The following is a 10,822-nucleotide window of genomic DNA, read 5'->3' as shown; positions in this document are numbered from 1 at the left end:
TCTGGAATTTTGCATAAGCCTGGTTCGCAGGTGCTAAGCTAGCGCAAGTCATCAGTATGTGTTAGCCTGCCACTAAAACAGTCTTACCCACTGGGGTGCGTCATCAATAATGGGTGTTGCATGCAAAACCAAAGTTAATGAGATGCATGAACGGGAGAATGATATGAACAGTTGTCCCGTAAAAACGTAAGCTGTTTAAAATGCTAGTCAACGTCTGCAGTGTAATGCAAGCACCCCGCCTCAATTGGGGGACTTTTCCTTTATTTCTATCTTTTTAAGTGTTTTTTTGCTGTCTGTTTTAGTTATCTATTGAAGTTGATTCGTTTTGTTTACTCATGGCAACAGTTGATATGGATGGACAACTCATGCTTAACCCCTCTGAACGGTAAAGTGACACGGCCACTCCAGTTCGCAGGGAAAAAAACAACTATTTTCTGGTTCAACCACCGAACCAAAGTGCCACGTTCAGAACCGTGTTTTTTTTGGTCGAAATGCTACAACCAGTTCAAATGTTGGTTCACAAACTGGAAGGGAGCTGGTTTTCTGTCAGTGGAAAAGGATTATTTGATACAAAACAGACCAAAGACGAGCTAAAATCAGAGATAGAAAAGTGTGTCGTAATGTCCCTTCCTGGGCCTCATGTGTTCCTCTTGGTTGTCAGATTAGATGTTAAATTTACAGAGGAGGAGAAAAACACAGTGACGTGGATCCAGGAGAACTTTGGAGAAGACTCTTTAAAGTACACTATAGTGCTCTTCTCTCATGGAGAGATGCGCTGGAGGGACCATTGACAGATTTTCTGAGTGAAGATGTTGATCTTTCATCTCTTATTGAACAATGCGGAGGTAGATATCACATGTTCATCAATAAGAACAGTGAGGAGAACTTAAAACAGGTCAAGGAGTTAATGGATAAAATAGAGGACGTGGTGGAGATGAATGGAAAAGGGTACTATACCAGTGAGATCTATGAGAAGGCTCAGAAAAAAATAAGCTGGGATAGATATATGACATGGGCTAAAGAAGCAGGTAAAGTAGCACTACTAGGAGCTGGAGCATTAGGAGCTGGAGCATTAGGAGCATTAGGAGCTGGAGCATTAGGAGCATTAGGAGCATTAGGAGCTGGAGCATTAGGAGCTGGAGCATTAGGAGCATTAGGAGCTGGAGCATTAGGAGCATTAGGAGCTGGAGCATTAGGAGCATTAGGAGCATTAGGAGCTGGAGCATTAGGAGCATTAGGAGCTGGAGCATTAGGAGCTGGAGCAGGAGTGGCACTAGGAGCTACTGTAGAGCAGGAGTGGCACTATGAGCTGGAGCAGTAACAGCAGTTGGACCTGCAAATGTAGTAAAAGCAGCAGGAAGAGCTGCAACTGCACTGATAACCAAGATACTAAGGTAGTTTGGCATGTACTGTACATGGAATAAGGTCAAGGACACAACCTGATAAATGCTCTTTCCATTGTATTAGAAATGGTGTTAGAGGAAGCATGGACAGATCATGAACTTTCAGGCCCCTGGGCCCAGATTTATTAAGGACCCCCCACTAATTGTCACTAATTAAAATGTTTAATTTGTTTAATGTGATTCCCTGTATTCTGGTGCATTTTGGGGATGGCCAATACTTTAATTCAATCAGATTCATAGCCTACTGTACATCCTGATGTATTGACATTGAGGCAATGATTCCATGCAAAGGTTTGGGCTTCATGGCCTCCTGACCCCTTGGGCCCCTGGGCCTTGGCCCGGTAGGCCCGTGCAGTAATTCATCCCTGAGAGGAAGTCATTTTTGGCTAATCTTCAATTAATAGTTTTTTCATTTATGTATCTGGGGTAATTACATTTTTCAGTTTGCTAATGGCATATAATATCTTATAATATCTTATACTTGCCTAGTCAGATAAATTAAGGTGAAATTGATGTGCTGGAACACCTGTCACATTAGGTTCTAGCATCAAAATGATTTCACCTGATAGCATAGAAATGTTTTGATGGAATATTTATACAGCATGATATTGTATGTTATCTTCACATTCCAGTGCTATGTATTATGCAAGTTTATGTAAGGTTGCACTTGTTAAAATGTAAAGTGCTGCCTATCTAAGGAACTTTTCAAAGAGGAGTAGAATTCAAATACCAGAATACCTGTAAAGTTTTACTCACAATATATAGCCGGCATTTATTAAACATAAATCATTAAACACAATATCACTTTTCTTTTTGTAATGTCCTTTTAGTTGTGAAAAACAGTGTTTTCCACTTGTTTTCAACCAACATAAATTGAATAAAAAAAGAATATAAACTTTCATAGCTCTGATAAAATAACCCCACACTGATAAACCAATTTTTTTTTTTAAGTGTGTTGAGTGTGGTGAGATCTCAGCTCAGAAATGGTGGAGTAGAACAGTTTGTATTCTTGGCGAGATGGCCCTCTGCTCTTCTGCCCTGCTAGCCTGGAACCAGACCTGAACTTAGCCCTGCCCACAAATTTTGAGATTGGGAAGTTCGGTCTGGGCTTCTTCCATTGACAAGCCTCTTTGAAAACTTGAGAATTGTGCCAACAAATACAATCGTCCGCTGTTGTACAAAATTGCCTTTTTGTAAGGGATAATGTAGAACCATGATGTGCCAACTTGCTCTTCTAAGTTGAGTTTATGGGGGTAGGTTAGAGTTTATAGCTCTAAACTATACTGCAACGTTTCTATCTTTTTTTTTCTCTGAAATAAAGTATGGGCAGCAGGGGCGTAGCACAAGATCCTGGGTCCCAACATAGGCAGTCCTGACGGGCCCCCATGTTCCTCAAAAACTAAACTGGTATTTCAAGCTGTTTTATAGCCTATGTTGGGTGTAAATGCAACAAAAATATTGTAATATAATTTAGCTTAAACTTAGTAACCACAGTAAAGTAGGCTAGATAATGTTGGGAAAGGAGGTTTGAAATGTGTGATGCTCATTGAGCTCAATGCAAATCAAACCAGCTAATAGGCCAACTGAAATAACATGGTGAAGGGTACGCGATGATTTGGGGCTATTTTAATTCCAAAGGCCAAGGGAACTTTATCAGGATGCATAGTATCCTGGATCCATTAAATAACTGGCCTTTAAAAATAAAAATCTGCCTGCCTCTATTGGAATTCAACATGAAAAGACATGATTATATAGTTGAAAACAATGGCAAAACAATATGTATGGCATTTATGCAACACTAATATGTGGAATGTTTGCTTTCAGTCTTGTATGATCTCTTTGCAAATTAGGCTTATGTGTGACAGATTATTGTAGTATAACAATTTATGTCTTTATATTTGGGACAAGCATAATTGAATATTGGGGGTATTTGGGGTAATTATGTATAATAAGTATATTATGATTATGATTACAGCCTTGATTTGATTGATTTGTGCTAATATATGTAACTGTATTAATTGTTAGGTTCTGTTTTCTACCCTTTCCAACATAACATTTTGGATGGTCCAGGTGCCAAATCTGAGGTAGCTAAGGTTCTAAATCTGATCCGATCTATTTCTTTGTCCCTATAAATAAATAGGAAATGAAACCATTGTCCTAACAATGAAAATCTAGCAAGCCTGTTGCCTACTACCAGCCAGGGATGAACTTGCATATAACAAACATTCTGTTTGTGGTAAGCTCGCTGGCCGAATAGGCCTAGCAGGAAAATGTCAGATTTTTTCCTGAAGATAGATAAGCAAACAAAGCATATGTTTTGATGTCTGTACACATTCTGATAAAGCATTGAGTTTGATTAATAAGTTCCCTACAGGTGACACCCCTACAGTTGCAAAGTCGATATTTTTATGTATCGCTATTGTCCAATCAATTTAGGTTGAAATCAGCCTTGATGATGGGAAAGCACACAATGACCTCAAATAAAGATAATTGGTAACTTGCCTCAAATGCATTAACACAATACTTTTAATGAGAGTTTTGAAAAAGTGAAAATGTAGGGGAATAAAGTAAAAGTAAAAAATAAATACTCCAGTAAAGTACAGATACCTGAAAATGCTACTGAAGTACTGTATTTAAGGATTTGTACTTTGTTACTTCCCATCTCTGGTGGCATGTGCACTGTTTAGAATAATTACTGATACTCATTAACTGGAATCTTTCAATTTAATTTATCACAACTTTAGATGTTCTGTTTTATTTTTTTTCTGTGTCCTTTTAACCCAGTCTCATGGCAGTCTGTGATAACAATCACAGCACTATTGGATCATGTTCACCAATATAAATGTTCCATTGTTTTTCATGATGACTGTGCATGACTTTCTGACAAAGAACTGCAAATAGGAAGAGTAGTTTTCCCTGAGGCTGTGACACTGTTGGTCCTCTGACACCTCTGACTTTCAAGTTTACAGATGTCACGTGACTTCTGTTCAAGTATGTGAGCTTAATGCCATTTACATGAAATGATTTGCATGAGCTGGCTGGGTGGTTACTAAAGTCCCTCACTTCCTTGAGCAGTTTAATGCATACACAAGGTAGACATTAATAATCTGCAAAAGTCTTTGACATGTTTGTCCTGGTATCTATTCTTAGTTTTATGCCAAGTGTATCTTTATGTTCTACCCTGCTTTGTTTTTTCAAGCCTGTTTATATTCTATTATTCTTATAGCCATGTCTATTACGTGTATCATAAGTTGCCGATCCAGCATTTGTGACCTTGCATGGGGTAATGAAGGCAATGCCTTTGTAATGGCTTTGTGAATGAGATGATGTTTTGCCCTTTTTTTATTATTATCTATTGGGGTGCGGTTAAATTAAGTACAATGTAGGTAATTCTCCATGCATAACTATTTCCAGAGACATGACCTTTCACTGCCCTTTACTGTTTGTTTGGAAGTCTTACAATGCTGCAGCACAGCTGTAACTGGTTATTTGTTTCTGTGCGAGCTGTACAGAAACGAGACAGTGTGTAGTGATAGAGATCTGTTGCTGCTGAACACTGACAGTAAAGGAGCTACCGGTAAGTATCCAATAGAAATGGTCTGGAACGCAGTCACCACTGTGTGTTTAAACACATTAATAAAGACCAGATTGTTATCTAGGCAGCCTTGGTTTTGTTCGTTCCTGAGTAATAATACCCATTTCACTGTTCCAGATGCCTGTCAGGTATGGTATAAATGTTATGATAGATACAACATAGCGGCCACTCTGCAGAGGTCATCATCTGTCCCTCACACTTTGGAGGACATTTTGCGCCACCTTACGCCGGTTGCACGACAGGTCATTTTTCAAACCCTCAATGCAAATTGACCAGTATGTGTTGCTGTTGTATCTGTTTTCAAATGGAACCCTAATCGTGTGGTCTCAAATGTTTGCTTTTTTTTCTACTGCAGGTGACCTATTTATATGTATTATCAGTTACAAAATAACAAGAAGAAAAAATAACTTCAAGATTAATGGTGGCATTATAAATGTAAAACAAGCTTTATAATGCATTGTGGCATTTCTAGCTGTTAGGCCTTATATAATACCACTTCATCAGTAATGTATATGTTTACATAGTTGAACAGTAAACAGACATGCAGTATAACAGTCACCTATAGCCTTTCTGAATCTGTTCCAGAGACATGAAATGCAGTATAACATATAATCGCATTCAAAGTGATTCACAAAGAATAATGCTGAAAATAAATGTGATGCTCATAGTAAGCCATAGGCCACAATGTCATAGTTCTCTTTCTGGATCTGTGTACAAGCATGGACAACATCTCCTGAAGCACGAGTTTCCCTGTTGTCTCCTGATCTCGTCCTGCATTCTTCTCTTCCTTCTCCTCTTCTTTTCTCCTCTTCCTTTTTCTCCACCCTCCTCTGTTTTTCTCTCCTCCTCCTTTTCCTCTCCTCCTCCTGTCTCTTTCTCTCCTCCTCTTTTTCTCCTCCTGTATCTCTTCACCAAAAAGATGGCAGTCTCCTGCTTCACTTTTTGTCCCATTTTGCATTTATATCTTCCCTGCCTTTTCCACTCCTCCTCCTGTCTCCTTCTCTCCCTCCTCCTTTTTCCTCCTCCTGAAAATAAATGTGATGCTCATAGTAAGCCATAGGCCACAATGTCATAGTTCTCTTTCTGGATCTGTGTACAAGCATGGACAACATCTCCTGAAGCACGAGTTTCCCTGTTGTCTCCTGATCTCGTCCTGCATTCTTCTCTGTTCTTCCACTCTCCTTCTTTCCTCTTCTTCTCTCCTTCTTTCCTCTTCATCCCTTCTTCTTTCATCTTCCTGTCGTTTTCTGTCCTCCTCCTGTCGTCTTCTGTCCTCCTCTTGTCTCCTTCTGTCTTCTTCTCGTCTTCTTTCATCTTCGTACCTCCTTTTCTCCTCCTCTTTTCGTATATCTTCCTGCCGTCTCCACTCCTCCTCCTGTCTCCTTCTCTCCTCCTCCTTTTTCCTCTCCTCCTCCTGTCTCTTTCTCTCCTCCTCTTCTTTGATCTTTCTCTGAGCCTCCTTGTACATGTTGTTGGTGTAAAACTCTCCTACATTTACCTGAAGCATGTTGTCAATCTTCTCCAGAAGATGCTGTACCTGTTCTCTGTTACTTCTATCACTGTTGTTGAATGGCAGATACCTTCCTCCGCAGCTATTGTAAATCCTATTAAGACTCTCATGCTTTAAGCAATCCTCCACAGTTATACCTTTCAGCTGATCTACATGGGTGAACAATATAATCGTGTAACGTGACGCGTCTTGTCCAAAGTTGTCCTGGACCCACTTTACGGCATTTTCTTCCTCTTCTGTGAATCTCACTCCCAGTCTGATCACCAGCAGGAACACGTGTGGTCCAGGGAGGGACAGCTTGATGCAGTTGGCCATCAGTTTCCTCATCTGCTCCTCCGTCTTGTTCCTGTCACAGATTCCCGGCGTGTCGATCACGGCAACGTCTCTGCCCTGCACTTCCCCGTCGTGTTTCTCACACACGTCAGTCACGTGACTGGGTAGAGCGTTGCTTTCAAAAGCATTTCTTCCCAGTATGGTGTTTCCTGTTGCACTTTTTCCTGATCCAGTCTTCCCCACCAGCACGATCCTCCTGTGCAATGCTCCTAGAATTCAGTCATAAACGCCAATAAATGTCACTATCATTTATAGAGTGCATTTAAAACAACTGCAGTTGACCAAAGTGCTGACACTGTCTACTACTGAGGTATTTACAGAAATCAAGTGAAGTTAATAACTTCATTAAAGACCTGGGTGCTCCATTGCTTCTAAACAATATATCCAAAATGCTTCCCTTTGGTTAAAATTTTGGATTATATTGCCACTCCTTGCTAACAGTTTAAAGGCACCATGAACGAAATTTGCTGTTTGTGATGTTATGGGGTATTGTGTCATCAAAATTATATTGGAAACGTTATCAAAAAACTGTTACTGGGTGCCTTAAACATGTTAAATGTATTTATTGTACAGCCCCTAATGGACAGAAGTCCCTGAACTGAACCCTCAGAGAGCAATCGCTTAATTTCTGTGACATGACCACCAAGTTTAATGTGCCCCAGTGTTTAGATGTCCCGGGAATCGTTGACAAAAAATAATCAGAAAGTCAACAGAAAAAAACAACAAAAAAAACGGAGAACTCCTACATGATGCACTAGCGGTGAAAATAATGATAATAGATTGGTGAGCGTTCTGGAGCATACAGTAATATGCTTTGGTTGGAGGTTAGTAATGTTCCCCCTACAATGTGTTGTTGTTGTTGTTGTTGTTGTGTGTTAGAACTGACCTCTGGTTTCATTTGCTGCCATCACCTGGTGATTACAATCACAAGACTTTCAGTTGTGATCTGCGCGAAGAACACACCACTATTCAAAAACGAAATAAACAAAAGACAGCTAGGCTATCAATGTGACACAGTCTTTACCAATGCAGAAATAATCAACTCACAATAGCCATTTCATTACAAATCTCCACCTTCCAATATCATCCAGGAAGAATCAAACATCATTGGGTTAATGTGAAATCAACTATTCGCCTTGTTCACCCGGCGGCCAGAACGAGGCTACAGGGTACACGTGCCATTGCACCTCAGTCCAGCAGATGGTGGTAATGCACTCCGTTTGCAAACTGCAAAAAGAAAAGCTCACAGAAAAAGAAGAAGAGTTTGCTGGCCTGCCAGGAGACATTCACCGTTTCTCAAAGTCAAGGATGAGTCCTTCAGAGCAGCTTCACAGACACTTTTCATGAACACCCAGCCAGAGTATATGTTGACTAAGTCAAGCCAGGTAAAGTAATTCAGGATATGTGTGTATCATCTTATCATGTTTCCTCATTCCTGCCATTTTGTAAAACAGTGAGAGTAGGCGTGATAGACCAACTGAATGCACATTTACATAGGCTATGTGAGGGCACATGTAACACTTCACTGGCTTCTGGTACATTTTCAACTGCATTCAAACTGGTTTAGGTAACTCCACTGCTTAAAAAGCCTTCTCTTGCTCCCATCACGGTGGAGAACTATCATACATTCCCACTCCTACCTTTTCTTTCTAAGACTATAGAAAGGGCAGTTTCACAGACAAATCACACAAATCTCAAACAAATCACAGAATTTCTCAGACAAAATTCCTCAAACAAATCACAGAATTTCACAAACTTCTGTGATTTGATTTGTACAGACTGTATAGCCTAGGCTACTGATAAGCTAGCTGGCAGGCAAGCTAACGTTATATTATCCCCATTTTTCTTTTTTCTACCTGTAGGCTATAAGTTAACCCTTTGTTCACGGCCTGCTTAAACACAGCGCATAAGATAGGCTATCAATCACTAAGGTTGAGATTTCACTCAAGCGTCTGATGTTCATAACTCTTTTCTAGAATCCTTGGTTTTAACACTTAAAGCCTCGGTTGCTAGGTAACTATAAACAAACTCAAAGATCGTAATTCTTGATTTCGCTTGCAAACTGACGGTTTTATGCGTTTACTAAACAAATATTATGGAAATTAAACACCACTTTTCCATCAAAAAGCTTGTTGTAAAAGGTATAACTTGTTAGATTTAAGAACTAGGTTCGCTAGCTCTGTGTGTTATGAGCAAAGAATCTTTGGTTATGAGTCCCATAGAACAACACTGCCATCTACTGGATTAGAAAGTGTCAGCAGGCTACTTGTGGATCTGGGTGGCTTCTCTGTGCAAAGTTTGTCTCAAAAATATGTGATCCTGGCCCCACCTGCACCGTACGCCGGCGACCCGGGTTCGATTCCCGCCCCGTGGTCATTTCCGGATCCCACCCATGCTCTCTCTCCCATTCGCTTCCTGTCACTCTCCGCTTTCACTATCATTAAAGGCATAAAAAGGCCAAAAAAATATACTTAAGGCGAAACTCTACAGGTGAATAGGGTAATTTTTTTAACAAGCAGATATCACTATGAAACTTCCCCAGTTGATTACTTACATTAATATGAGAAAAAAATGTATTACAAGTTTGCTGTAATTTAATGTTTACATATGCAAATTAGGCATTATCTAATTAAATATGCGCTAATTTGCATACATTTTAAGGCACGAAACCTGAGCATTGGATACAGCCAGGTTCAAAATTATGTTTTCATTGTGTTCAGAAATTAGATGGGGAAACATTTACAGAGGGATTTATGAATATCTACTTTTGTTATCCTGTAAATCAGAAAATGATGTCACTAGCCCTAAAAAAATCGATTTTTTCCATGTTTTTAGGCATAAAATGCCATGTAAGTCAGGCTAGGAATAATATATCAACAAACCCCTCTGTAGAAATATTCGACATATAGTTAGGCATAAGTCTAGAAAGTTTGGTGTATGTACGTGCTTCTGAAGTGGAGTTTTTGAGCTCAGAGTGTGAGAGGAAACTCATTTTGAGAAAACAGCCTTGAAAGCCAAAGAGATTCCGTTCTCAGCCTAGACTCGCCTTTGAACTTTCGCGATTAGTTGCTGATACAAAGGAAGTTTCCATATATGGATCACATAGCGTGATACAGGAAAAACAGAGCTTTCCAACGGTAGTACACATGATATGTTTTGGACCACGGTCGCGGGAGTCCATGCAAGGTTAGAATGCTAACTTTTGCTGAATTTAGGAGAAATATACAGGCGCGAGTAGACACAATATAATGAAATAAACACCTAAATGTGTAAATCGGACTTTTTTGTTGTAGTAGTGTGATAGAATACATGCTAAAGTAACATACTAGCTCAAAATCTCGAAATTGACCAGTGCATGAAAAAACAATGTTTTCACCTGCCATGTCTCACCGGTAGGTGAAAACATCCACAAATGCTGATCCACAAATGTGAAAACGAAAACTGTGTGTGCTGGTGATCCACAAAGGCATTTTTCAGTTTTACAAATGCCATTTCATTTACAAATACACATCTATAATTGTGAAAACCAAATTTACAAGTTACAAATATGATTTTTTTTATTTGTGGATGTTAAAACACGAATGCAAGTCAAGAAATATTTGTGGATGTCGCCGTCTACTGGATTGCGATTTCTGTGTGCCGGTGAATTAAAGTAGGCCTATTTACGTGTGGATTTGTGTGACTTTCGTGTGAAGAACGTCTCAAAAACACGTAACTTTGTAAAGCGAAGAATGCGTGTGCTGGTGATCCACAAATGCAGTCACATTTCACAAATAAAATTTTCGGTTTTACAAATGGCATTTTATTTACAAATGCACATCTATATTTGTAAAAATCAATATACGAGTTACAAATATGATTTTTTTTATTTGTAGATATCAAAACACACATGCAAATCAAGACATATTTGTGGATCCCCCTCTTTGCATATACAGTACAAATATTATTGAGACAAATTTAGCTCCATAGCCACTCACTGAA

General features: G+C 39.4%; 1 protein-coding gene and 1 pseudogene across 1 annotated transcript; one reads left to right on the top strand and one right to left on the bottom strand.

The window, feature by feature from the left end:
• The first annotated feature begins 491 nt into the window (after positions 1-491).
• LOC125298242 lies at positions 492-1,717 on the top strand (annotated as a pseudogene).
• A 4,350-nt stretch (positions 1,718-6,067) lies between these two features.
• LOC125298241 (GTPase IMAP family member 7-like) lies at positions 6,068-7,749 on the bottom strand. Its single transcript, XM_048248947.1, has 2 exons — positions 7,728-7,749; positions 6,068-7,050 (listed from the first exon to the last, which is right to left on the bottom strand). Exons 1-2 carry the CDS (start codon positions 7,747-7,749, stop codon positions 6,068-6,070), a joined length of 1,005 nt encoding a protein of 334 aa, XP_048104904.1.
• Positions 7,750-10,822: the final 3,073 nt, after the last annotated feature.

Source organism: Alosa alosa, chromosome 7 (genome assembly GCF_017589495.1).
Source record: "Alosa alosa isolate M-15738 ecotype Scorff River chromosome 7, AALO_Geno_1.1, whole genome shotgun sequence".
Lineage (NCBI taxonomy): Eukaryota > Metazoa > Chordata > Actinopteri > Clupeiformes > Clupeidae > Alosa > Alosa alosa.
Note: the sequence above shows the minus strand (reverse complement) of the source record. Positions and strands in the feature narration are given on the sequence as shown.